This window comes from Melopsittacus undulatus, chromosome 14 (genome assembly GCF_012275295.1).
Source record: "Melopsittacus undulatus isolate bMelUnd1 chromosome 14, bMelUnd1.mat.Z, whole genome shotgun sequence".
Taxonomy (NCBI): Eukaryota; Metazoa; Chordata; class Aves; order Psittaciformes; family Psittaculidae; genus Melopsittacus; species Melopsittacus undulatus.
The window spans coordinates 1,441,357-1,467,466 of NC_047540.1; the positions used below are offsets into that span (position 1 = coordinate 1,441,357).

Sequence of the window (26,110 nt, forward strand, 5' to 3'; positions counted from 1 at the left end):
GTAAAGCCCCATTCCCTGCCCATGTGCTGAGCATGGATGGGTTCAGTCATGTCCCTCGGGCAGCTCTGTGAATGAGGGGTGGCATTATCTGCTGTCTCCTGGGTGCAGGCAGATGACTACACTGTTAGAAACAGATTTAATGTCCTTAATCGATTTCATATGAACTTTGTTATCCCCACTGATAAATGTTATTCCTCTCCCACAATAGCTGCTAGTCTGCCTGTTGTGGTCCAGAGCCACTCACACAGGCTGTGCTGCAGCCAGCATGGACAGGGTGTTCCAGGTCCCTGCCACTGCTGCAGTGCCCTGGTCTGAGGAGCAGCTCCTGGATGTCCCAGCAGGACAGGACCTTCATTCTTGCTGGTTCATGCAGTGTGGTCCAGGACATGGAAGGTGGTTGTGCTCGGATGCTGCCGGCAGCAAGAAGCAGGGGAGTTCACTTGCTGAGAGGCTCTGATCAAATCACTGCAGACCCAGGCAGGAGCCACTGAAAGTTGTTGTGGTCTCTGGTTTCAGGCTGCTGGCAGTGCCGGCAGCTTCAGGGATGGGCAATGGCACTTCCCTCCATCTGCCCTCGCTAATCCCCAGACAAACGCAGCTCTTCCATCTGTGCAGCCGGAGCCACCGAGCCCATCACACCAGCCACTTAATCTAAATGGCTTTGGCCAAAGATAAGGTCATTAATTCCACTGGGATTAGGAAAACAGCACAGGCCTGGCAGGGTTTGGCTCTCCATCAGTTCAAGTCCTCAGTGTCCTGCCCCAGCCGAGCACCGCAGCTGAAGAGCTTGGGTTGGAGGAGCCCCGTGGCAGGGCATCGTCCCCATGGACTGGCACCAGCCTGAATCCTTGTGTCCGGAGCCAGGGATACAGGGGCAGCATCCCACCATCCGCCTCCCCATCACCTGCTGCCTCCAGCCTTCAGCAGCCCCCATCACACACTGAAGGTGGGGCTGGCTCTCACTTGAGGCCACCATCCCTGGAGCAGAGAGCACCCAAAGCCCCTTTGCTAGTCTCAGATCCAGCATCCGGCTGTGGTGTTCCAGGACTTGTGCTTGCTTCCCTTTCCTTCACCTTTTGGTTCCCTTTCCTTGCCGTGTTTTGGCTCATCCCACAGGGAATTTCACCCCTCGCTGGTGCAGGAGGATCCCATGGGCCATGGGCAGTGTTCCACGCGGGATGCACGGAGCGTGTGTTGCAAGAGCCTGGAAATAAAGGAGCTGTTTGCTGAGGTGGTGCCGAGCGGGAGCTCAGCGGCTCTGGCGGCAAAGATCCTGGCACCGGGCCTGGAACACACCGGGATCCAGGGGGATGAGGGCTGCCGGGTCCCCTCCACCTCCTCATGCCCTCCTTGTGCCCTGCGGCTGCTGTGCTGGTGGGGCCGGGGCTGAGCCCGCTTGTGGGGGGCTCGATGGTGTCCCCATGTTGGTACCCTGAGTGATGCAGGGGGTGTCAGGGGGACCCTGCCCATGCAGCCATTGCACAGGTGGGGAAACTGAGGCACGGGCACAGCGGGAGGGCTGTAGGGTCCGGGTGCCACACGCGGGGTGCACACGTACCCCAGTAGTGCATGGGCAGCTTCCCGGTGGGAAGGACCTCAGGAAGCAGACCACGGTGCGGATGGGACCCAGTGACCCCAGGGATGCTGGGCTGAGCATCCCATGGGTGTCCCCATAGGGGTGACAGCGCCAAGCGCTGCCACTGGGCCCTGTGCTGCGGGGGGGGGGCTCAGGTTGAGCGGGTCCCCCCCCACAATGGAGCTGGCACAAGGTTGGGATGGGGGGAACGCATGGGGCTGCTTTGTCGCGGTGTCACAGGGCCATCTGCCGGCAAAGGCAAGCGGCAGCCTCCCAGTGCTCCCAGTCTGGAGCTGATGGAGCGCTGGGGATGGAGGGGGCCCTCGCTGGGCTGGCTTGGGGGCAGCCATGGGGGGGAGCCCCTGGGACCAGCCCCTGTTCCTTGTCCCTGCAGGGGCTCCTGGTAGGGTCACTGTAGGGTTGAGACACGGCCGGAGATGGGGTTTGTCCCAGCAGGGGTAAGTCCCATGGAAGGGGGACGTGGTCCCAGGGGTGTCATGGATGGGACACGGGTATCCAGCATGGTGCAGGGTGCTGGGACGCAGCAGAGACGACCCCGCTCCGGCCACCAGCAGAGTAAATGTCGCTTTATTTCACACCCAAATCAATCCATGTAGAAAAGAAAAGGTGAGTGGAGATTTCATTGCTCTCATTAAAAGTCTCCGAGGGGAGACCGAGTCGTTGCCACCGGTCAGTGCAGGTCTGCGGGGATGTTTGCTCCTCCTCCTCGGGATGAGGATGGGCTTAGGGGTGATGCTGCCCAGCCCCAGATCGCGGTGTCCCCATGGTGCCACCCGCACCTCGTGTCCAGCGGGGGCTGATGCATGAGGAGGGGTTCCCTGTGCACGGCCTCGGGCTGCTGTTATCTCTCCATCTCGGTGCGTTCCCCATCGCCCTCGGTACGAGATGAGCGCTGTGGTTATGGCATCGGGGACACGGGGCCGTGCTCACTGCAGCAGCGCCCGGATCTGTTTGGAGGTGCTGTCGTCGTGGAGGTGCCGGGTGGTGTACCTGGATGGAGAGGGCACAGTCACCCCACGGCACCCGCTCTGCCGCTGCCCCCCCCCCGGCCCCCCGTCTCACCTCAGAGCGTTCAGGAGCCCCTCGGTGCTCGTTGAGGGTTGGTCCTTCAGGACTTTAATGCAGCCTTTCATCTATGGGGGAACGAGAGAGGCTGTGAGAGCCTGGCTGTGCCGAGAGGGGATGGTCCCTTCCTCCCCATCCTCCTCCTCGCTGAGTGCCCCTCCGGACCAGCTCAGACAGAGCCATTCCCATAGGGATCATCACATCTACATTGGGATGCCCACGGCAGGGGGGTTGGAACTGGATGATCTTCAGGTCCTTTCCAACCCTGACTAATCTATGACTCCATGGCAGTGACCCCCCTGGCGCACCCCATTGCCACTCACGTCGATCTTGGAAGTCTTCGCAAAAGCCCCCACGGGATGGACGTGGTCGTAGAGGATGATGACCCCAACCATCACCCGCATGCAGAAGAGGAGGGTCTCGGTGTTGGTGAAGCGGCTCCGGTATTCTCTGTGCCAGGAGAGGGGCTGGCTGAGCCCGGGAGAAGGGACCCCAGCACCCAGGTGTGCCCCCCAACCCCTGTGGGGTACTCACGGGGTCTCCAGCATCACCCTGCAGACACAGGCCATAGTGCTCAGGCAGTCGGTCGTGTCCTCGATTGGCAGCGTCTTGTTCTGAAACCCAACAGGTCCCGGATGCTGTTTCCCCTCCTGGGGCTCTATGGGGCCTCCAGCCCCATCTGATGCCCATGTGGGGCTGGGGCTGGAGGGGGCTTCCCCCACCCCGAGGGTCCCCCCTCACCTCGGAAACAAACTTGGTGGTGGCATTGCTGAGTGTTTTGAGCATTGGGGTGGCCTCGGCATAGAAAAGGGACATCCTGTTGGCCATCTCATTGTTCACCTCACTCTCTGCGTCAAGCTGCGGGGGAGATGAGGGCAGTGCTGGGGTGGTAGAACCCCCCTGAGCCACCCCCTGCCCTGGGAACCCCCCTCACCTGCGGGTTATTGATGCGGTTTCGGCTGATGGTCCTTCTGTAGTAGCTGAAGTCATTCTGGATGGCAGGGTTGGTCATCTGTGGGGGAGAGCCCCATGTGAGGAGCCACAGCAGAGCGTGGGGGGAGCCTCGGGGGTCCCAAAGGGCTGTTTGGGCTCATGGGGTTTGAATGAGGGTCCCAGTGTGCAGAGCCCACAGCCACCCCATGGGAGGTACCTTGAGCTCATCGAAGCTGAGGGTGAAGTGGAGGATCTCTGCAAACTGCTTGGCCAGGGCTTGCTCCCGCTCGAGGTGCTGGGTCGGGGCGTACGGGGGACTGGTGAGGGCCTCCAGCAGGCTCCGCAGTGCGTTCTCTGGGGACAAAGCACTGCTGCTCCCCCCTGCGTGTGCCCAGCCCCAGATGGGGAAACTGAGGCACGGGGCAGTGCAGCATCCACCCCATGGCCAAGGCTCCCCCCACCCTGCCCCGCTCCTGCATCCACAGAGGGGTGCGGGATACAATGGGGGGGATGTTCCAGTGTCTGAAGGGGGCTACAGGGATGCTGGAGAGGGGCTCTTCATTAGGGACTGTAGGGATAGGACAAGGGGTGATGGGTGCAGACTGAAACAGGGGAGTTCAGGTCAGACAGAGGCTGTGAGGGCGCTGAGGCCCTGGCAGAGCTGGTGAACGCTCCATCCCTGGCAGTGTTCAAGGCCAGACTGGACACAGCCCCGGACATCACGATCTAATGCAGATGATCTCAAGGTCCCTTCCAACCCAAACCTCACCGGGACCCCGTGTGTGCTCCCCTGGCCCGGGGGGTGCGGGGAAGGGGTTAGGGTTAGGGTTAGGGCCGGGGCCGCTCACCCAAGCGCAGGGAGAACTCATAGAACCGCTTCAGCTTCGCCACCAGCGGGCAGACTGCGGCCCATGCGCGCTCCTGCAGGCGCGGCTCCGCGGGGTTCTGGATGGCCTGGGTGGGGGGAGCACAGCAGGTTACACCCCCAGCGCACGTCGGGAGCGCGCCCGCGGCCCCGGCGCTGCACCCACCTCGCGGATCTCCTGCCCCGCGCCCGTGTAGGAGCGGAGCTCGGCCAGCACCGTCTGCGCCTCCTCCAGCACCGCGTTCACCCCGTTCCACACCTGCGTCTCGGCCGCCGTCGGCTGCGCATCTGTGGGGCAGCGGCCGGGGGAGAGAAACCCGGAGGGCTCTGAGCGGGGCCCCGACGGCCGAGAGCCGCGGTGGGGCACAGAGCCCCCGTCCTGCGGCCCCCCCCGACGGCCCAAAGCCCTTCCTGGAGGGTTTCTGCCCCTCGTCCGTCTCCTTGCTCAAGGCTGAGCCAAGCCAGAGGCTGGGGAGTGGGGGGTGAGTCCTGGCTGCCCTGCGGCCGTGGTCCTGCTCACGGGGGGGGGTCCTCGAGCAGCCCCCAGCCCCGACGGGCTGCAAAGTGCCCCCGGCCATGGGTCTGCGGCCGCGGCCCCCCCCTCCCCGGGGAGACCCCTGGACAGCAAAGGTGAGGGGAGGACGTCTGGGATGGGCGCGATGCGATGGGCGACGGGGACAAGAACTCAAAAGGGTGAAGATGTGGAACTCAGAAGTACGGAACGAAAAAGGGGAATAAAAATCCCATCTCACTTTCAAAGTCAAGGAAAAAATTAGGGCCTTGGTCAAGTTCGTTATAAGTCAACACTTTTAGAAGGTTCCCCATGTGAAACCTGCAAGAGAAGAAACAAGAGGCAAAAAGCATGATGGTGACGTGGTGCTCGGGGAAGAGGTGCTGGGCTCCGGCCCCCCCGGGCCAGCTCCCCAGGGCTCGGGGTGACCCCACCGCTGCTCCCGGCCCCGGCTGCAGCCTCTTCCCCCCCGATGGTGATGAGCGCTGGCGGATGGGGTGATGGAGAGGAAGGAGCAGAGGGAGGAGAGAGCCGAGAGCCGCCTCAAGTCTTGGCTACGGGAGTGCCACCGCCTCCAGCTGCAGAGCCAGCCCTGACACGGGGGTCGTGGGGAGCCCCCCCAGCCCCATCCTCGTGGAGGGGTCTCGGGGGGGGCTGGAGGTGGGCGAAGGCTCAAAGGCCGCAGGAGGAGCCAGGAAGGTCCCTCACCGTGGGAGCGGGGCGACTGCGGGACCCCAGCCCGGCTGCTTTTGGGACGAGCCGGGGCCGAGGCTGCGGCTGCTGCTGCGCTGCTTTAACCCCCCCTTGCTCTTGCTCTGAGCTGTGCCCCCGGAGGAAGGTGGGGAGAGGAGGCAAAGGGGGGCCCCGGGGCTGCGCCGGGTCCCCATTCTGCTCTGGCAGCCTCCGTTTCCCGTACACCCGTGTCCAGCCGGGAGGGCAGAGCCGTGTCCCGGTCAGCCCGGACCAGCGGGAGCTGGGACAGGTCCTCTGGGCTGAACTGGGGTCCCTGTTCCTCGGATGCAGCTGCGACCGCAGCACCGCCCGTGCTGCAGCACCGGAGCGCGCATCCTTCCCTCCTCCTTCCCCGGCATTCCCGGCTTGTCCCTAGCACCGGTGCTCGTGTGCTGAGGTCCTCCAGGACCAGGTCCCGCTTGGACACAGGGGCTCAGCCAGGGCCGCTTCCCCACACATTGAGGGATGAGGCAGGGACTGGTCCTGCTCCCCTGCCCCACTCAGCGCTTCGTGGGCACACGGGGCTGCTCGGGGACACCCAGTGCCGACCCCAGCGGCCGCACCGGAGGCTCCGGCCCCCCCCGGTCCCCAATCCCGGGACTTACTTTCAAAATCCAGGAAAAAATGGGGGCAGTTCTCTAAGTCTTTGCCCAGTACCTTGATGAGGTTGCCCATGGCCAGCGGACCTGAGCGAGAGGAGCACAGCTCAGTGCCCAGCACCGGCCGGACCCCCCCGGGGCACCCCCTGCGCCCGGATCCGCGCTCCCCAGCCCCGGTGTGAGCGGCGGCTCAACCGGCACCGAGAGCCGAGGTGGGGAGGGAAGAGGGAGCGGGGAGAGGGTTGGGAATGGGTGACCCGTCCCCATCGTCCCCCACCCAGTTCCCTTCATGGGGTCAGGCCAATCCCCCATTGATGGGGCTGGGCACCCCCCATGGGCAGGGGAAGGCTCCAATTGGGATCTCAGCCCCACAGACCCTGTTTGGGGCTCTGGCGCCGGCCCCGGAGCATCCCACCCGCTCCACAGCCACGGCCCCCGGTCCTTACCTCGGTGCCCGGTGCGGCGGCGATGGCAGGAGCAGGGGCTGTGCCACCCGCCTGAGTCACTTCATGGGCTGGCAGGGACCTGCAGGCAGGAAGGCAGGATGGTCAGGACACCCCATGGGCACCCCATGCCCTGGGGGGAGCCCCATCCCGCACCCTGCCACCGGCCTTCATCTGATTCACCTCGATCGGTTTTATTGCCAGCAGCCGGCTGAGCATCCCCATCCCTGGGATAGCGCAGGGACAGCCCTGGGGCTGAGCCATCTGTCCCCATCTTCCCCAGGGATGACATTCCCGGCTCTGCTGGTTGGGTTTGCTCTTTTCCACGCGTTGCATGAAGATCCCTTTATGCTGCTGCTGAGCCACAACCCAAATCCTGCAGGTGCCGGGATGCTCCCCAGGTTCCCCCATCTCCAACGTTTCCTAAGGGGATGTGGGGGGGTCGGAGTTGTCCCCATGGGTTTGACCCGGGGAAGCAGCTGAGGGGTTCAGCAAGTTGTAATTAAGCACTCGGGTTTAATTAATGCCGTGAGGGAAAGGGAGAGGAAGAGCTGAAGGAGGCAGTGGCAGTGGGGAGGGATGGGGCTGCTCCCTGCTCAGCCCAGCTCAGTCCCTGAGCATCAACAGTGATGCCTTCCTCCTCCTCCGAGCAGTGGCTTTACACTGGGGCTGCAAGGGGTGCACTAGGCTGGTGCTACAGCCCAGGCTGCTTTTGGGGAGCCAGGGCACCCCGGTTCCCCCCTGCATCCCCTGCCTCTATTTCCCCATGTGTGAGGGGTGTTTGTACCCTATGGAGTGGCACAGAGACATCGAGGGCTGCCCTGGTGCAGTGCCCCAGGGTTCATCCTGCTGGGCGCTGGGGGTTACGGAGGGGTTCTGAGCCCCGCAGGATGGTGCTGGGGGTGCCCAGAGCAGTGGAAGGGGGGAGATTTGCACCCACTCCTCTGGCATCGCACACAGGCTGTGTTCATACCAGTGCCACGGGTGTCCTTGACAGGCGGCTTGGGGCTGAGGTTTGTCATTGCCGAGCCCTGCCTGTGCCCAGGGAGGGGGCAAGGACAGGTCCCCATCGTCCCCAGCATGAGGATGCCCTGGCTTGAGGCTTGAGCCTCAAGGGGGTTCGGTGCTGGGTGGGAGCATGGGGATGGCTGCAGCCCCCCCGGTCTGCAGGGACGGCTCCACTTGGGGCTCAGTCCCCGGTTTTCACCCTCCATGGCCCCAGGTGCTTACCCCACAGTGGCCCTTGGCCCACGGACCCACAGCACATCCCCCCCGCGGTGCTGTTGGGGCAGGTGAGGGGCTTGCACCAGTGCCATGAGCCTGAACTGGGGGCACTGAGCTCCCCAGCTCTGCTGGGAGAGGCACCCACCCCGGACCGCTGCCCTGAGCATCCTGCCCCATAGGAACCCCGTGGAGGATGTCACCTCCATGGGGACATAGCAGCTGATGGCCGAATCCTGCACCCAGGAGCATCGCTCCCCCCGTGCTAGAGAAGCCCTTATTGTCCACCCCAAAGGGGTAGCGATGTCCCTGATCAGTCCATTCCGGTGTCACCCGGGGCTGTCTTGGGGCTGTGCCCCTTTGCCACCAGTGCAGCATCACTGTGGGCACCGCAGCCTTGTGCAGCACCGCTCCCCAGCAGCACCAGGGGCTGGGTGCCCTTTCCCTTTAGCCGGCACCACGTCCTTCACCCCCCCGCACCACTGGGTGCCCACTGGGTGCCCACTGGGTGCCCACCACCACCACTGACCCCCTCCAGCCGCTGCCCCCCACCCATGGCCACGCTGGCATCGCCGCAGCCGCCGCAGGGTGCCTGAAGGATTATTTCATGGGGGGGGGGACAGACCTTACCCAGGGAACCAGGATAAGGTGCCAGGGCCGGATGCTGCCCCAGGACGAGCCAGGGCACCCCCAGCCCTGCTCGGGGTGGAGCTGGGGCTTCACCCCCCGCTTTGGGGACCTCCGTGGCTGGAGGGAGAAGCGGGTCCCTCCATGGGGCTCAGCCCCCCGGAACGGGGCCGGTGGGCGCCGGGGGCCTCGGTCTGTGCGGCTGCGGGTGAGGGGCAGGATTTACCGCAGGAGCCGAGCGGCAGCACCCACCGCACTCCCGCACCCACCCCGGTCCCCCCCGGGGCTGCAGCATCATCCGGCTGTGGGGAGCGGCACCCACCGCGCATCCCCGTTCTGCCAGCAATGGGGGTGCAAAGGGAAAGAGGGGCCCTTACCCGGGTTTGGGTCCGTGGGGGACACAACTACAGCCCCATCCCCCCCCGTTCTCAGGCCCGGTGCCCCCGTGTCCGGTCTCTCACCGTGTCGGAGGGGGCTGAAGGCGGCGGCCGGTGCCTGCGGCTGCTGCGGAGCGAGGGGAAGCGCCTGAGCCCTGCGCCAGCGCGGAGCGCACCACAAAGACCCCCATAACCCCCCCGGCCCCGCACGGTGGCGGTGACGTCTCCGGTGCGAGCAGGACGGGGATGTTTAACCCCCTGTGCGCCGGGGGCTGCCTGGGCTGTGGGGCTGCTCCGTGGGTCTGGGGGACGCGGTGACACCGACGGGTGCCTCTGTGCCCCCCCCCTTTGTCACCAGCTCCGAGAGAGGGGAGCGGAGCCCCACATATTCCTTAGCTCCCAGTACAACCCATGGATGGCTCCGCTTCCACACCGGTGGGGGGGGATGACAACCGCGTAACCCACCCGGTGCCACTGCCATGGGGACCCCGTTTTGGGCACCATCCATCCTCCCTCGGGTCCTCCAGGCCAGGAGGGGTCCATGTGGCTGCCCCCCAAGGATGATGTCCCCCCCGCTGGGCACAGCCCCCCCGGCCGTGCTGCTGCAGCCCATAGCCGCTGGGGGAAGCTGCAGCCCTTCGCATCCGCAGCGCCGCTGGGTAACGAGGACGTTGGGAACCGGGGGGGCCCTGATCCCTGCACCGAGCCCGGGGCACGGAGCGGGGGTGATGCTGCTGCGGGAGTGGGGAGCAAAGGGCAGCGCGGAGCCAGCGCCGTCTGCAGGACCCAGTCAGTGGTGCCCCCCTGCAGCCCCAGGGTCAGCATCCCCACCGAGTCTGGGCTCGTGGGAAGGTTTTGGGGTGCCCCGATGTCGTTGCTGGGCTCAGCCGGGGGCTCCAGGCCTGGGGACAGCAGTGCGGCCGTTCCCATTCCCCCAGCACCAGGACTTGGGGTGTCACAACCCCATAAAGTTGGGCACCTCAGTACCCCACAGCTGCTCTAGGGCATCGCTGTGGCACCCACAGCCTGGTGCCCCCCAACCTCTTCCAGCCTCCTCATGCCCCTTTGGCACAGTCCACCCCATGAGCTGAGCACACGAGAACCAGCCATGGGGTGCTCGGGGGGGGCTCATCCCCCTGTGCTCCTGAGGAGGCTCATGGAGAGGTTTTGGGTCCATGTGCCCTGTGGAGGCACCTAAAATCTGTGGGGCTGAATCACCCCAGCCCAGGTGGGGATCCAGCCCTGGCCAAGGGCATGGTGCAGGGATGTGTGTCCAGCCATGGGGTGTCCATTCCTTCTACACCCAGCATGAGGGGTCCCTGCAGCCCCAATGGGAAAGGGGAGCACCCCAGGGCATCCCATAGCCCCCTTGGGAACCAGGGTGTGGGACCAGCCCTGGCTCACTGGAGACTTCATCCTGGCTCAGTGGCCACCAGCTGCAAGGGTGGCACTGGGATCATGGTGGGATGAACAAGGTCACTGGGAAGAGCCACCAGTGATTTCCATGGAAACATCCCAAGTTTGGTTCTGGAGATAAGGACAGATCCATGGGCCCTTTTCCCTCTGTGCTTCAGCCACAGCTCTGCCGAGCAGGGAGTTCCTGATGTGCACCCCCTCATGCAGAGCCCTGTGGGTGCCTGGTGGGGGCATGCAGGCAGCATGGCCTCTGCCAGCCCTGAAGCACAAGGGAAGGGGATTTGGGGATGCTTTGGGATCAGGCACACCAGGAACAGGAGCCAGAGGCAGGTGAGTGGGGCAGAGTGAGGAGGAGGAAGCAGAAGCAGCGAGTGGCAGCAGGGCAGGGAGTGCAGGAGGCACCTCGAGGCTGCAGAATCCCTGATGCTGAACCAGCACCCCCTGCATCCCACTGCCAGCATCCCCCTTGCATCCCAGTCTCTCTCCACTTTCCCCTCCAGCATCCTGCAGCACCCCACTGCCATTTCCCTCCACCACCACCCCAATACCCCCCAATACCCCACCTCGACCCCCACTCCAGCCCCCTCGGTTGATTGACAGCACTCCCATCCAATGGGCGAGCGCTGCCGCCGGGGGGGGCGGGCGGCCCACGGCTACAAGAGAGGCAGGAGCGGTGCGGGCAGAGCCGCTGGGCTGGACCGCGGCCCCTCCGGTACCGGTACCGGCCCCGCCGCTGCCCCCCCCGCACCGCACCACAGGTAAGGGCCGCCGGGGCCGCGTCCCCCCCGGGGCTGGGGTCGGTTCCTTGGGGGTGTCGGTGTCGGTGCCCCGGAGCAGCCCCCGGCCCCGAGCCCCGTCCGTTCCCTTCCCTGCTCCCCGCTGGGTGCCGGTCCGGGGGGTGATGCTGGGTGATGCTGGGTGATGCTGGGTGATGCTGGGTGATGCTGGGTGATGCTGGGTGCACAGCGCAGCCCAGGGTGCAGACCCCGGAGGTCACACCAGTGCTGCCCCCTCCTCTGTCCTGTTCTGGGACCAGCAGCCCATGGCCCATGATGGTATCAGTGGTTTGAGATGAGCAGTTCATGCCATGCGGGTGATGTCCCCGCTGCTGTTCCCCATCCCAGCAGGGCCTGTGCTGGGTTTAGCTCAGAAGGGAATCGAGGTTTGTGGACCAAAGGATGCTGCTTTTGAGTCCTGGCGTCTTTGAGGGCTTGGCTTGTAGGATAAGGTGTGATGCTTCTAGCAAAGGTCCTCACTGCTGTTCCCTGATGGGAAGAGCTGCCCCTTGAGCTGCACAGTGGTGGGAGATGCGGGAGGATGTGAGTGTGGGTACACGGTGGGGATTAACCTGCCCCTGCAGGTCAGAGCTGGGCTCTGGTGCCAGGAGGGCTCATAGAGCTCCACAGCAGAGCTGGACATCACTGGAAGCATCGTGCTCTGTGGGTGTCCGGATGGCTCCTCAGTGCTGGCTGCCGAGGGCTGGTGGGTTAAGCTCTGCCATGGCAGACGGTGACAGATGCTGGTGGGATGATGGGGCAGGAAGCAGCCTCTGCCTGCGGGATTCACTGGGAAGGGGCTGGATGGGAGCCCTGTGGGGTGGGGGGGGAGGCTTGTACCCATCGCAGGGTACCCCCTTGTCCCTGAGCCCACATGGCCAGGAAATGAGATGCTTGGATGGGAGATGGAGCTTGGTCAGGCTCCAGGTTAACTTCTGCTCAACTTCATGGGGAGAGGAGCTCCAGCTCTCGGCAAACCATCTGGTGCTCGGGCTGTGCCGCGCTGGCAGCCGGGGCTGCGTGGGAGCGGGCACGGCGTGTATCAGAGCGGCTCCATGTCCTGCCCACACAGACACAGGCTCTGCCAGTGCCCGGCCTCACCCCCTGCTCGGCCTCACCACTGTGAGGCCAGTGGTGCCAGGGAGGGTTTGTGTTGCCTCTTCTTTGTCCTGTCTTTAGAGGGCAATGGACATCATGGTGTGGGGTTAACCAGGGTGGAGGGAGGGCCTGGGAGCAGAAGCTCTCTCCATACCTGCTGTGTCAGGCCCATGTTTTCCCTGCCAGGGGCAGCCATGGGCAAGCACAGCAGCAAACTGGCCCCGGAGATGCTGGATGACCTGGTGAGGAGCACGGAGTTCAGCGAGCAGGAGCTGAAGCAGTGGTACAAGGGCTTCCTCAAGGATTGTCCCAGCGGCATCCTCAACCTGGAGGAGTTCCAGCAGCTCTACATCAAGGTGGGATCCACAGGCTGTTGAGGGCTGTCCCCATGGCTCCATCACCCTGCAGCTCCCCCTCATCCCTACATCTCTCTCCGCTCCTCCCTGCAGTTTTTCCCCTATGGAGATGCCTCCAAGTTTGCCCAGCACGCGTTCCGCACCTTCGACAAGAACGGGGATGGGACCATCGACTTCAGGGAGTTCATCTGTGCCCTGAGCGTCACCTCCAGGGGCACCTTTGAGCAGAAACTCAACTGGGCCTTTGAGATGTACGACCTGGATGGGGACGGGAAGATCACGCGCTTGGAGATGCTGGAGATCATTGAGGTACCAGTGCTTAAAAGCAGCAGGGGTAGCTGGCTTTTCCCAGGCTTTTCCCAGGCTTTTCCCAGGCTTTTCCCAGGCTTTTCCCAGGCTTTTCCCAGGCTTTTCCCAGGCTTTTCCCAGCTGTTGGGTCCTTTGGCACTAAAGGATGACTTTTCTTGCCCAGAGCCTTGTCTGAAAGGTACCTGGTGAGCACCTGATGTAGCTGTGCAGTAACATAGCTCATGTTGGGTCCAGAAAGCAACCATCCCGTCCCCTACCTTGTCCTGCAACCTTCTGTCCATCCAACATTCCCACTCTGGTCCTTTACTCCTCTTGTTCCTCCAGGCCATTTACAAGATGGTGGGGACTGTGATCATGATGAGGATGAACCAGGACGGGCTGACCCCACAGCAGCGCGTGGACAAGATCTTCACCAAGATGGACAAGGACAAGGATGATCAGATCTCCCTGGAGGAGTTCAAGGAGGCAGCGAAGAGCGACCCCTCCATCGTCCTCCTGCTGCAGTGTGACATGCAGAAATAGAGCCTGTGGGGTCGTGGCTGGACTGGCTGCAGCCAATCTGCTCCCTGGGATGGGTTTCCCATATCCCTATTCCCACTGAGTGTCCCTGTGCCCGCTTTGCCCCAGGCATGAGCCATGCTCTGCCTGTCCTTCCTGCCACCCATCCCGACTGCATCCTTGGCAGCCTGTGGTCCATGGGCTGTAGCTCTCCCTCGATGGATAGAGCCTGCTCTGGGGATTGCAGGCTTGAGGTTATCCCCAAATCCACCCTCTCCCATCTGGAGCTGGACTCCCTGCAGCCAATGGTGTGTTTCCTGCCATCCAGGAGCTGTTGTTCCCATGTCCCTGCTGCTTTCTCCTGGCCTGTTCCCTGATCCTAACTGAAACCATCTCTATTTCCTTTGCTGCTGATCCCCCCCTCCTCCCCCCCCCCCCCCCCATCTCATTGCTTGTGGTGCCTCTCAGGTCCTGGTCCTGGTCCTTCCCTAGCAATTCCCTGTCTGGAAGGACCAGGGCTGGTTTGGGGGTGCTGGGAGCAGCCAGGGTTTGTCAGGGTCCTGCAGGGTGCCCAAGGCCACCCCTGGATGTGGCCTGTGTCTGATCCTGAGCCTTCCACCCCATCACCTCTGGGGGCTGGCAGAGCAAGTGAGTGACCCCCACAACTGCCCCAGCAGCATCTCAGATGCTCTGTGGAGGTCCTGGGTATTGAGCTGATGCCTGGGGTCCCACACTGAAGGCAGGGGCAATGACAGGAGTGTGGGTGTTGAAGGCATGTCCTGGTGTGTGGTGCTACAGGGCACTGGGGCTGTGGAGAGGTGTGGATGGGTTCGGGACCTGCTGAGCCTCCTGGCAGGGCTCTGAGGCCACAAGGAACTTGTCTGCCTCCTTCCTCCCCCCATCCCAGCCTGCTGCCTCCATCCCTCCTGCCCAAGGACAGGAACATTGTCACAGGCCGGTATTTAGTCTGCATGTTGTGGTGGTTTTGACTGTAATATCTGTTAAATGGTGAAGCTGTTATCTATTTTTTTAATGGGAAAATAAACTGTCCCTCATGTGTGGTGCTCACTCGAATGGCTGCTGGGGAGAGTGGGATGATAACACTGCCCTCTGAGCATCATTCATGGGTCTCATCCGTGACACTCCAAGGGATGGAGAAGCCCTTGAGAATAGCACAGTGGGGCTCAGATGGGTGAATCTGAACCCCTTCAGCCATACAGGTAGCTTTGGGAATGGGGCTGTTACCCATCGGGGGTTGATCTGTGTGGGAAATGCGTTTCCCTTGGCAACCAGGAGCAGGACCCTTGCTGTGCCCTTCATTTAGGGGCTGGGCATAGCCTGAGGACCTGGTGGCTTTGTCCCGGGCACCATCCCAGCACCACCAGCAGCTGGGACCTGCAACCACTGTATCATCATCCTCCTCCTCCTCAGCCTTCTCTTCACCCCTCCACGTATCTTCCTTTGGCCTTTCTCCTCCATCAGCAGCCAGCAGGGACCGTGCCTGTTGCTAGGGAGCTCTCACCAGCTGGGAGCACTTCTCCATAGGGAACGGGCAGGGTTGGCTCCTGTCTGGGTCCTTGGTCAGCCTGCACCCACCAACACCTCATCTGCCCTGCAGCAGCCAGCACCTGAGCACAGCGATGTGAGGTGCCCAAGCCAGAGCAGTGTGTGTATGGTCAGGGGTGCTGCAGAGGGGAGAGCTCTGCACCTCGCCTGGGCTCTGTGTGTGTTTGCAGCTCAGCAGGGAAGCAGGGACAAGGGACACCAGAGCATTCCTGCTGTGTGGGAGCCTGGGGATGTGCCAGGACTGCTGCTGGAAAGGGCAGCAACTCAAGCTGGAAGGGTCTCAAGGGTTACCTCAGTGATCCTGGGGCCCTCAGAGCTCCTGCTTCCCTTGAGGCCACCCCAAAGAAAGCTCAGGTATGTACCAGGAGGGACTTGCAAAGGGAAAAGGATCCTTTGATGAGGCTGAAATGATGTTAAACTCCAAGGAGGGCATCCCAAAGGGTTTGGGATCCAGGCAGCTGGATGGGCGGTGGAGCCAGCCCTGTCTACCTCACCTGGCTGAACCTCGATGCAAGCCAGGTTGTGTTTGGTTGTCTCAAGAGCAGGGACACGGGGTGTCCCTGAGGCTGTGGTCCATAGGGGCAGGGCTGGTGCTCAGCTGCTGACATAGAGCTTTGGGCAAAACCCTCCTGCTGGGCTCGGGGCTGAGGCTCTGCCCCTTGCTGGGTGCAGTGAGGTGGGATCCTCCATCCCTTGGCTCTTCCTGCCTGATGGGTTTTGGTCCCTGGGGTTCACTCCCTGCTCCCCAGGCCCTCGGGGTGGGGGGTGTCTGTTGGTCCGTTTTCAGCCCGCTTTCATCGGGGCTCTATGCACAGCTCTGGCTGGACTCAACCCCACCAGCACCCGTGGCAGAGGGTTTAGTGAAGAGCCTTCATTAATGCCCCCATTCATTCCATCAGCCACACAGAGCGCGGAGCATCCACGGGCTCCCGGTCCTGACCCTTCCTTGTGCCCATCCAGCCCCCGGTGCCCCCCTGTGCTCTGCAGGGGTGAGCAAACCCCGGCGACCACCGAGAGCCCCCAGTGCCACCCGTGGGTGCCCTCCCCGTGCTCTCTGCCGGTGCCACCTCCTCCCCAGCCCCTTCCCTTCGCCCTTCGGTGTTTGCAGCCCCCGGCGCTGGCTCTGCCCCGGAGCGGCTCCGGTGTTCGGGGGGCTGCGGGCTCGGTCCCGGTCCCGAAGCGGTTAAACCGGGCCCCGGTGGGCTGAAACCCCGGAGCTTCATGGGATGCCTTATAAAGCGCGTTCCGCCGCCCGGCCGCGGCTCCGGGAGCGCCCGGTACGTGCGGAGCCGCCGGTGCCCCGGAGCCGCCGCGCTATGGAGCCGCCGGGCACCGCCGGGGCGCCGGGCGCTGCGGGGCGGCCCTGGGAGGAGGCCAAAGCGTTCTACGATAACCTCGCCCCCAAGAAGAAACCCAAATCGGTGAGAGCCCCGCGGTACCCCCGACCCAGAGCGGAGCCGGCCCCTCTGGGGGCTCCCCCTTTCCTCCCCGCATCCCCATCTCCTTCGAGTCCCGCTGCGTCTCTCTCTGGGTCCCCATCTCCTGCAGGTGCTCTGGGGCCCTCCTGGCTGTGTTTCATCTTCTCCGGGTCCCTCATGGAACCCTCTGGGTGCCCCAAGTCCTGAGGCTTCTTCAGGGTCCCCCTGCGTGTCTCCGTTTTTCCCTTGAGCCCCATCTCAATGCAGGTCCTTGGGGAGCCCCTGGCTCTCTCCAGGCGCTCCCACTCCTCTGTGGCATCACTCATTTGCTTGATATCTCTGGATCCAAGCAGGTCTCTCTGGGTTCTCGCAGGTCCCTCCTGGGCTGAGGTGTCCTTGCAGAGCGGCTCCGTGCCCCACGAGCTGCCCGTGCCAAGGCAGGAGGCCCTGCCAGGGACAGGAGAGCAGGGGGACAGGCGAGTCCGTGCCCGGGTGTCACAGGGCTGCAGAGGCCCCTGCCAGGCTCTCCTGCTCGGGGAGATTAGAGGGGAAGCTGCGTTATCTAAGCAGGGCTGAGCACGGCAGCGTGAGGCTGAGCGCTGCGGCCCCTCGGGCACAGCCACCCCCGGGGGTGCGGGTCCCTGCGGTGTGGATATGGGGAGCAGGGGGGCAGAGCTCTGCCGGGGAGCAGCCTCCGAGGACTCCGTGTTGGGACCCGGCTGCAGCCCCCGGAGCTGCCGACCCCGAGCGCTGTCACCATTCCCGGAGCAGCGGACATGGGATGCCGCTGGGTGCTCTCGTTTCGTGCTGGCATCAGCCCAGGCTCCTCCTCTTCCTCACCTTGCGGCCAGCGCGGTGACCAGCGCACCTTTCTCTGCTGTACAGCGGGGGAAACTGAGGCACGGGGCAGGGATGTGGTGTCTCCTCTTGTCTGAGTATCTCCGGATGCTCCATCTCCTGCAGATGCTCCAGGGTCTTCCTGGGTGTTTCATCTTCTCCGGGTTCCCCATAGAACCCTCTGGGTGCTCCAAGTCCTCCAGCCTCTCCAGGGTCCCCCTGCGTGTCTCTGTTTTATCCTGGAGCCCCCATCTCAATCCAGGTCCTTGGGGAGCTCCTGTGTCTCTCGAAGTGTCCCCAACCCCTCCATGGCATCCCTGGGTTGCCTGGGATCAATCCTTCTTGCCCCATCCCTCTGGCTTCCCTCAGCTCCCTGTGTGTTCCCAGATTCCCAGCAGCAGAGCTGAGATCCCAGCAATCAGGCTGTGTCATCCTCTATGTGGGGCTGGGGACAACTCCAGCCTGGCCCCATGCTCCTCCATGGGGCAAGCTGGGGGCCGCTGTGCCCATGGCCAGCAGCTCGGCTGCCGTCACACCAGGCAGCTGCCGGGGCCGTGATGGATGCCTGCAGGGCACTCTGAGTGTAAATAATGCCTCTGGAACAGTCAAAACCATCCCAGCCATTGCCCTGAACTTTAATCTGATCCCAAGCAAGGGGCTCCCTTATGCATGTGGGCAATGGAGTTCATTGTCACCCGTCCCTTCGGGTCTGTCCGTCCCCTCGGGTCTGTCCGTCCTGGCTCAGCGGTGCTGTGGGGTCTGCCCCTCCTGGAGGGGGGCTGTAATGTGCAGGACCCCATTCCAGGCTATGGGGGGACGTCCCCACAGGGCTCCCTGGCTTTGCAAGGGTCTCTGTCCTTCCCGAGCCTGCTCCTGGCAGCCGGGGAGGTCAGCGATGGGATCTGTCACCCCTCAGCAATGCGGGATATGTCCCCTGGCCTCTCCAGTGACACTGCAGGGAGGAGAGGCCGGGATGGTGGGAGCTGGAGCTCTGCTCCTCTGGGCACCCTGCTCTGCCCGGCCCCTGCACCCATGGGGACCCATCCGGCTCCCTGCGGTGCTCCGTTTTGGGGTATTTTAGGAGCGGTAGGGACCGAACTTGAGCCTGGTGGTGCAGAAGGGGATCCCTGCTGTGGCTCCTCCTCAGAGCCAGCCAGGGATGGCTTCCAGGGGGGGCAGTGCCAGTGTTGGTGTCATTGTGGCACATCTGGGAGCGTGTGGGATTCCCAAATGTCTGCCCCCAATCCCGGGGGGAGGTGCTTGGGATTTATGTGATTATTTATGTGATTAAAGGAGTCATTTAAAGGCAGCAGCTGTTGGGTCTGCAGAGGGGGATGTGCAATGTACAGAAATACATCTGTACCCAAAACCGGGGGGTTTGGGTCTGGGATGGATTTTGCCCTTTATGGAGCTGGATCCTGTTGGGAAAGGGTCACTGATGCTTCTGAGATGGGTGGGTTTGGACCCTGTGGAGCATCCATCGCCCCTACGCCAAGGGGTGATGCTCCTCTTCAGAGGGCTGAGCTGTTCCTGTGTGGCTGAGCCCAGGGGTGGGATGGGGCCTTTATGTTAAACACATCATGAACCTCTTGATGTTCGGGATGGGTTGGATCTGACCTTCCCATGGGAATGGGAACGAGCTCACCAGGGATCCCCAGGCAACACATTTGGTTGGGTTTGGCTGGGCAGAGCCCTACAGCTGCTTCCTGAGCCTTAACTGACCTTGGGTGCCCTTGGATGCTGCTTGCAGGGTAAATCAGGGTTTGCCATTCAGAGTGCCCTAACCTACTGGGGCAGGGGCAGCAGGAGGCTGTGTTGGGATGGGTACTGAGCTCCATGACAGCTTATGGCACTAAGTATGTCCCAGCGAGGGCTGTGAGCAGGACCTTTCCATGCACACACTTCCTGTTGACAAGGAAGGGTATTACCCCCTTAAACTGTGATGTTTAGGGCAAAGTGGGGTTTGCTGGGCTGTTTGCTGGGCTCTGATGAAGGATTGGAGGTGCTGCCGTTCCTGCAGCCTGGTTTGGATGTGGTAATGATCTCCTGCAGTACGGGGATGGAGAAGCATCCAAACAACCTTGAGGAGGGAACGCTTCCAAGTGAAAGCTCCACTTCAAAGGAATGGCCAAGTGCAGATCCCTCCCCTCGGAGCAGAATTGCCTTGGTCGGTAAACGTCAGCGTTTCCCAGCGAGCAAACAGGGATAATCCCAGCCCAGAGCTGCGGTAGCGACCGGCTGAGATGCTCCTGCACAGAGTCCTCCAAAGGTGCAAATCTTCCTTGGCAGGAGCGAACAGGATGGGGCAGGTCCCATTCCCAGCAGCCGGGTTTCCCAGCCGGAGGCAGCTGGGGCTCCGGCAGCGCAGGCAGGGGCAGAGAGAGGCCCCAGGCTTATGGTTCTTTTTATTGCTGTGTTTATTGCCTCTTAAATGAACCTCCTGGAGGCTGGTGCCTTTAATGGCAGGGAAGGGACCTTGAGCAGCCTGCTGCCGTTGTGCAAGGTGCTTGGGCTCTTGGCACCCGCCCAGTGCAAGGTGTGGGGAGAGAGAGGTGCCAATCCGGGCTGGGAACCCAGGCAGGCTCTGCTTTACAGCCCCACGCATCTCATAGAGCCACAGCCTGGTTTGGGTTGAAGGGAGCTTAAAGCTCCTCCAGCTCCACGGGCAGGGACCCCTTCCACTGGAGCAGCTGCTCCAAGCCCTGTGTCCAACCTGGCCTTGAGCACTGCCAGGGATGGGGCAGCCACAGCTCCTCTGGGCACCAGTATCCCAGCACCCTGGAGCATCTCCCTGTGCTGCGGGTGCTGCTTTCCCAATGGTTCCAAGGGGGATCCTCCTGGGGAGGATGCTCTGCCCCATTGTCCACTGGGGACAGGGAGCAGGGAGCAAACACCTGGATAAATAACCCAGCGCTGGCAGGAGCTCAGGAGCAGCATGGGGCTCCCTGCTGAAGGCTAACGGCCGGATGTCCCAAGACCTTTACTGGTTATTAATATTGTCAGCTAATAAATGGCCCATGACACCGGAGTTATTGATTAATGAGTTGTCACAGGCCAAGTCTTAACCTGGCCCTCCAGGTTAATAGCTAACACCCATTGGGTGTGTTAAAGGTGAGATGGGGACCTGGCTGTGGTTCACCGGTGGGAGTGATGCTGGTGTCGCTGATCAGCTTCCGCATGGACCTGGGTGATCTTTCATGCCCCGGGGGGTGTTTAACTGCTTGTGCAGAAGAGATGCTTCCAAATGAGACCGAATTCCTTGCAAATGCAGGGGGAAAGGGATCCCTCTGGCCACAGGGATGTTCTCAGCCTGAGCTAATGTGTGTCAGGTCCTCATTGTTTGCTGTGTAATCTGTGTGCAGGGGTTTGGGTACTCGTGTGTCTTTGGGGAGGTGTTCAGGGATCGGCCCCACTGCAGCTCATAGGGCTGGGAATGGCACCAGGGCTGCAGTGACTCAGCCAGGCTGGGCAGGATCAGTGGGGCTGGGCTGGGGGCAGAGTGAGCCCCAGGGCAGGATCCCCAGTGCTGATGGGTGCCGTTCCCATGCAGCTCAGCCCTAGGCGGGGTGGGAGCTTGAACTTGGGGGCACCTGGGTGTGCAGAGCTGCCCCATGGCAAACAGCATTGCTGGAGCATTACTCACAGGGGCAATGCCAGGATCCAGGAAGTCACAGAGGAGCTGAGGGTGAGGGGGTTCTGGAGTGCTGATGACCTGGATTCCACAGGCTCCCTATGGAGATGCATCCCTGGGCACAGCCATGGGCTGGGATTGCTCCCAGGGAGCATCCTGGGTGTGAGCCCCCAAACCCCATCCTACTCCTGTGGGCAGAGCCTGCTGGGGACAGGGCAGCTGCACCACTCTCCTTCCTTGGGATTTGCTGTTCTGGGAGCCAGGATTCCTTGCTGGCCATCAGTAATGAATTTGCTTTCATACCTGTGAGCAAGTGATGGGGATTAGCACCCTTGTGCCCTGTGAGGGGAGAGGAAGGATGGGTGAGGGTCAAGACGAGATTGACTTTCCCGGTGTCCCCTTTCTCACTGCCAAGGCCCCTCTCTGACTTCAGTGGATTTTGGATCAAGCCCTCGAACATTAATAATAATGACTCATAAATCACTGCTTGCACCACCTGTTTGTCATGTTTCCACCCACAATAACTATATCAAGTGTTTTATGAGCTGAGCTGGCACGGGCTGTTTGTCACATCTGGACAGCATCGTGGGAGTGCAGAGCAGGCCAAGCCGCAGTGTGTGGCTGTTCCTGGCTGGGGAGGTGGGGAAAAGCCACCCAGATTCCTTCTGCCTAGGGTTGAGTGGTTCTCCTGGGGTAGCACATTGGGTCTGGATGGATCCCGTTTGCTTTGGGATGACATGGGCATGGTGTGAGAGCAGAAAAAGGCTCTTGGGTATCCTGAATGCATAGGGATGGCGCATCAAGGCTTTGCCTGGTGAAGCATTGGAAGATCAGGTTGCAGCTGTCCCATTATCCCTCACATCACTATGGATCTGAAGGCAGCAGATCCCATCTCAGGTGCTATGCAGGGGCTGCCTCCCCATTGCCTCCCTTTCCCTGCAGCCCAAGCCTGAGAACGCCATCACCATCGCGGTGTCCTCGCGTGCACTGTTCCGCATGGAGGAGGAGCAGAAGATATACAGTGAGCAGGGGGTGGAGGCCTATGTGAAATACCAGCTGGACCACGAGAATGAGCCCTTCCTCCCTGGGGCTGCCTTCCCCTTCGTCAAGGTGAGCATCCATCCGCTGCAGCCATGAACCGCTCTGTGCTCCTCACCCAAAGGGTCTGGGGACAGCAATGGGGTGCTTGTGTGGGGAAGGGGTGGGAATGAGCAGTGTGGCAGAGGGGATGGAGCCACGGAGCAAACAGAGGTCAAATAAACTTCCTAGCAAGTGATGTGCCTCATCCAAGACTGAGGAATTGGGTTTTCCAAACCAGGAACTGAGGAACTCGTCCATTTGGATCATTTCCTGTTGGGGAATTCTCGTATTTTTATTTGGTTTGGGTTTTTTTTAATGGGATTGTATTTATTCATTTAAACTGGCTGAATTCTGCCTTGCTGGAGCCGCCAGCTTCTAACGCTGACATGTTAGATGGACCTATGGACCAGGGTCCATCAGATCCCTGGCTTTGGTCACAGAAGTGTTCTGCTCGGTGCTAAGGGGGTCAGGGCTGTGTTGGGACCTCACTGACTCCTTCCCCTCACCCTGGGTGCTGCAGGCGCTGGAGGCAGTGAACACGAAGCTCCGTGAGCTCTACCCCGACAGTGAGGAGCTGTTCGACATCGTCCTCATGACCAACAACCATGCCCAGGTTGGGGTTCGCTTGATCAACAGCATCAACCACTATGGTGAGAGCAAAGCTGTGCTCTGCATGGGTGCCCATGGCTTTAGGCAGTGTTATTGCTTGGCAGCGGGATAAGGACATGTGTTCTCCCATCTCTCCCTTCAAACCATGTGCTAAGCCCACGGGTTCCCTGGGCTGTGAGTGGTGGTTGGTTGGTGGTGAGGATGCTCTGCCACCACCCATGCTGTTGAGCAGTGGTACCAAGGTTACCCCCATCCTGCTGCTCTTGGGAGGCCATGGGGGAGCAGTGTCAAGGCCTTTGTGGGGCAGCCGAGCTCACCCCGGGTCCCTCTGCCCTCAGATCTGTTCATCGAGAGGTTCTGCATGACGGGAGGGAACAGCCCCATCTGTTACCTCAAGGCCTATCACACCAACCTCTACCTCTCCTCCGACGCCGAGAAAGTGAGTGGGGCCATTGAAGAGGGTGAGTCTGAGGTTTGGCTTGTGGGGGAAAATGGGGGGAGCCTGGAGCCCTCAGAGGGTTGGTGTCAACAGCTATAGCTCCAATGTCCCTGCATCATGATAGCGAGGGTCTGCCTTCTCCCACATCCCATCCTTCATGCTCCAGACAGCCTCTAGTTTCCATAGAAATAAGATTTTTCTCAAGCTTCACAGCTCTTCCAAGGCAAAATCACTGTTTTTCCCCATTAATTCCTGTATGCCAAGGGATGTTTGTCATCTGTTTGCTGTAAAAGGTCTTGGGGCCAAGCCGCAGGCACTGTTGGGTGCATGCATCTCCTGGCAGCGTTTGCTTCCAGCCTGTTGTGTTTTGCTTTGCTCCTCAATGAATAAGCCATGAGGCTGAGTCCTTGGGTAACTGCTGCTTCTTGCCTCACGCTTCACCTCCACAGGGATCGCTGCAGCCACCATCTTCAGCCCCAGCAAAGACCTGGAGGTGTCGGAGAACCAGCTGCGGGTGGCGTTCGATGGTGATGCTGTGCTCTTCTCGGATGAGTCGGAGCAGATTGTGAAGGCTCATGGCTTGGACATGTTCTTTGAGCATGAAAAGGCTCACGAGAACAAGCCTCTGGCACAGGTAGCGCTGGGGTCCGGCCAGAAATAGCCTCTGGAAGGCAGCCCACAGGGATGTTCTTCCCTATGGGAGCAAGCCAGGGGTTGGTTGGCACATGGAGCATCAGCATAGCTGCAGCTGGCCCCATGCTGCTGTTTCTGGGGCCCACAGGGAGAAGGGGTTTGCCATGTGTGTGGCTCTGCTGGCACTGGGTGTCTGGAGGAAGGGATAACATGGAGCCCTGCACAGTGATGGTCTCTCCTTGCTCCAACAGGGCCCCCTGAAGGGCTTCCTGGAGGCCCTGGGGAAGCTGCAGAAGAAGTTCTATTCCAAGGGGCTGAGGATGGAATGTCCCATCCGCACCTACCTGGTCACTGCCAGGAGCGCAGCCAGCTCCGGAGCCAGGGCACTAAAGACTCTGCGCAGCTGGGGCCTGGAGACGGATGAGGCTCTGTTCCTGGCCGGGGCACCCAAGGGGCCGCTGCTGAGGAAGATCCGTCCTCACATCTTCTTCGATGACCAGATGTTCCACGTGGAGGGAGCCAAGGAGATGGGCACCATCGCTGCCCACGTCCCCTATGGCATCGCCCAGAAGCACAAGCAGCCGGTGAAGGAGAAGCAGACCCCGAACAGCAAGTAGTGGGGCTGGCTGGTCAGCACAGCTTCACCCTGCACCACACTCTGACCTGGGCTGGGGTCTCAAGGACAGAGTGTTTGCCCTGCGAGCACGATGTTATTCCCAGCGGGAGCCGTGTCGGGGGCATGGATGGAGGAAGGGGCTGATGAAAGGCTTCCTTTTGCCTCTGTATTATTGCAATGTCTTGGCGTTGTCCCTGTTCCCGGGCAGCCCCATGAGCCGTTTCCCCTTCCCTCTGCACTTGCTTCAGGCAAAGCCCCTGGAGGATGGAGCCCTCCTTTTGTGCACTGTTTATACCAGGTTTAATTTATTGGTGTTTCTATAAAACCCCAGGTGATTCCCAAAGCTTTGACTTCCAAAGCAAATGTTCGGCCTGAGCCATTGGACTGGAAAGTTGGGAGCGCACAAAACCCCTTCTTGCAGCTTTGAAACCAAATATTGCCCCTTTTAACTGCAATTCCACCATGATATTGCTCCTTCATACGGGGCAGCCCCTCCTCCCCAGCCAGCAAATCCTTCCTGCCTTTTCAGCAGGGCTTTTGCCAGCTAAGCAGCTTTCCTTTCATGCTCTAAAATTGGGGAAAATAGAAGCAAACACATGCAAAAGAAAGACAAAAACCCGTTTTCTGCTCGGAGCTCTGGGTTAGTGAGTTGTGGGCCCAGGTTCCTGGGTTTGGGTTTGCCACTTGTGTGATTTATAATCCTCTCAGTGAGGTCTTCAATGGCTGTGAGCATCCCAGGGTCTGCAGCCACACGCCTGGGGCTTGGATTAAGTTAAAGGCAGACCTTTAGGGACATCATTTGCAGTCCATTTAGGTAAATGTGCAGAGGATTTCAGCCTGGGGATTTAATGAAAGGATTTAGTTCCCCCTTGCTAGGCTGAGCTCAATGAGTCGGTATCATCATCCCCTCAGCTTCTGAAAACCTCTGGTGTTTCCTAAAATAGACCCCTCTGCTAGCGATGCTGTGCGGGAGAAGCCAAGCTCCAATGGTGAAACAGGAAGAGAAATCAATCGGAGAGCTGCTTCCAGATGGGTGTGAACATCACACTGATGCTTGGGCACAAAGCCCTGTCCCAAAGGATGCTCTCGGAGGGGGGAATTAAAGATTACTTCTTTCTTGTGGCTTTTTCCCCCTCTTCTTTGTCTATTGCAGGTGGCACAGCCATGGCTGGGCACAAAGGATGCTCAGTGTTGTCAGGCAAACACCAGCTCCACGGGCTGAGCTTTCTGAGGTATGTGTTTGCCTCTGGCTCACCTTTGCAGGGCACTTTGCATGATCATAGGAACGAGCTGGTGACGTCTCCCATGGCTTGGGAGACTCTTTTCTCTTTGCACTAAATCCTGCTCTAGCAGTGATAAAGCAAATTGCACTTTCCACCCCCCCCAGAACTGTTTCATGTTGACTGTTACTTGTCACATCTGGGTGAGGAGCAAAGGGAAAAGTCTAAAACCCAAACACAAAACAGTCTTGAAAGAAATGAGTAGCTAATAACATAACTTGTTCATATACAGGTTTATAACAAGGTTTATAACAAGGTCTTGTCTTTTCAACGTGAACCCCAGATACTGGGATCTGAACTGTATCTGGGAGACCTTTTTGCAGCTGGGATAACAGCCTGGCCTCCCAGGAAACACATCCCTGGTGTCCTGCCAGCCCAGGCGGTGATGGTGGAAGAGGAATGGAGCTGTCAGCAAGCCCCTGGGAAGCCCAGGGTGCTGGTGGGGTTGGATAAGGATGCAAGAGCAGCCGCTGGGGCTGGGTGCTTGCGCTGGGTGCAATGGGGAATGCGTGCTGCAGATAAGAGGTGTTGGCAGGGCTGTGCTGTGCAGGAGGAGATGCCCTGTCTGAAGGTGCTGT

General features: G+C 61.0%; 3 protein-coding genes across 6 annotated transcripts; 2 read left to right on the plus strand and 1 right to left on the minus strand.

The window, feature by feature from the left end:
* Positions 1-2,211: 2,211 nt before the first annotated feature.
* LOC101867606 (CYFIP-related Rac1 interactor B-like) lies at positions 2,212-6,378 on the minus strand. 3 transcript variants are annotated; one of them, XM_034069285.1, is made up of 10 exons: positions 6,309-6,378; positions 4,627-4,748; positions 4,444-4,549; positions 3,813-3,949; positions 3,572-3,674; positions 3,404-3,510; positions 3,197-3,276; positions 2,986-3,112; positions 2,660-2,730; positions 2,212-2,587 (listed from the first exon to the last, which is right to left on the minus strand). In XM_034069285.1, the coding sequence occupies exons 1-10, from the start codon at positions 6,376-6,378 to the stop codon at positions 2,524-2,526; spliced, it is 987 nt and encodes a 328-aa protein (XP_033925176.1). In that variant the 3' UTR covers positions 2,212-2,523. The 3 variants fall into 3 exon arrangements, with proteins under 3 accessions (XP_033925176.1, XP_033925177.1, XP_033925175.1); XM_034069286.1 differs by lacking the exon at positions 6,309-6,378 and adding an exon at positions 5,213-5,330 and having other exon boundaries at positions 3,404-3,520; positions 3,597-3,674; XM_034069284.1 differs by lacking the exon at positions 6,309-6,378 and adding an exon at positions 5,213-5,285.
* A 6,076-nt stretch (positions 6,379-12,454) lies between these two features.
* On the plus strand, positions 12,455-13,447 carry HPCAL4 (hippocalcin like 4). 2 transcript variants are annotated; one of them, XM_005140081.4, is made up of 3 exons: positions 12,455-12,616; positions 12,710-12,925; positions 13,250-13,447. In XM_005140081.4, exons 1-3 carry the CDS (start codon positions 12,455-12,457, stop codon positions 13,445-13,447), a joined length of 576 nt encoding a protein of 191 aa, XP_005140138.1. The 2 variants fall into 2 exon arrangements, with proteins under 2 accessions (XP_005140138.1, XP_012983883.1); XM_013128429.2 differs by lacking the exon at positions 12,710-12,925.
* Positions 13,448-16,210: 2,763 nt separating this feature from the next.
* NT5C1A (5'-nucleotidase, cytosolic IA) lies at positions 16,211-24,817 on the plus strand. The gene is given in 7 exon segments (XM_034069239.1): positions 16,211-16,238; positions 16,241-16,410; positions 21,818-21,985; positions 22,476-22,605; positions 22,903-23,025; positions 23,453-23,637; positions 23,888-24,817. Coding segments are annotated over 7 exon segments (1,170 nt in total). The 3' UTR covers positions 24,254-24,817.
* Positions 24,818-26,110: the final 1,293 nt, after the last annotated feature.

What these genes read in the sequence shown, in the direction of transcription:
- HPCAL4 (XM_005140081.4), top strand. Translation starts at nt 12,455, where the DNA reads ATGGGCAAGCACAGCAGCAAACTGGCCCCGGAGATGCTGGATGACCTG. An exon ending in TCCAGCAGCTCTACATCAAG is followed by an intron (nt 12,617 to 12,709) that starts GTGGGATCCACA and finishes TCCTCCCTGCAG; the next exon opens with TTTTTCCCCTATGGAGATGC. An exon ending in AGATGCTGGAGATCATTGAG is followed by an intron (nt 12,926 to 13,249) that starts GTACCAGTGCTT and finishes TTGTTCCTCCAG; the next exon opens with GCCATTTACAAGATGGTGGG.
- LOC101867606 (XM_034069286.1), bottom strand. Translation starts at nt 5,324, where the DNA reads ATGCTTTTTGCCTCTTGTTTCTTCTCTTGCAGGTTTCACATGGGGAAC. An exon ending in CGGGGCAGGAGATCCGCGAG is followed by an intron (nt 4,550 to 4,626) that starts GTGGGTGCAGCG and finishes CCCCCCACCCAG; the next exon opens with GCCATCCAGAACCCCGCGGA. An exon ending in CGAAGACTTCCAAGATCGAC is followed by an intron (nt 2,731 to 2,985) that starts GTGAGTGGCAAT and finishes GTTCCCCCATAG; the next exon opens with ATGAAAGGCTGCATTAAAGT.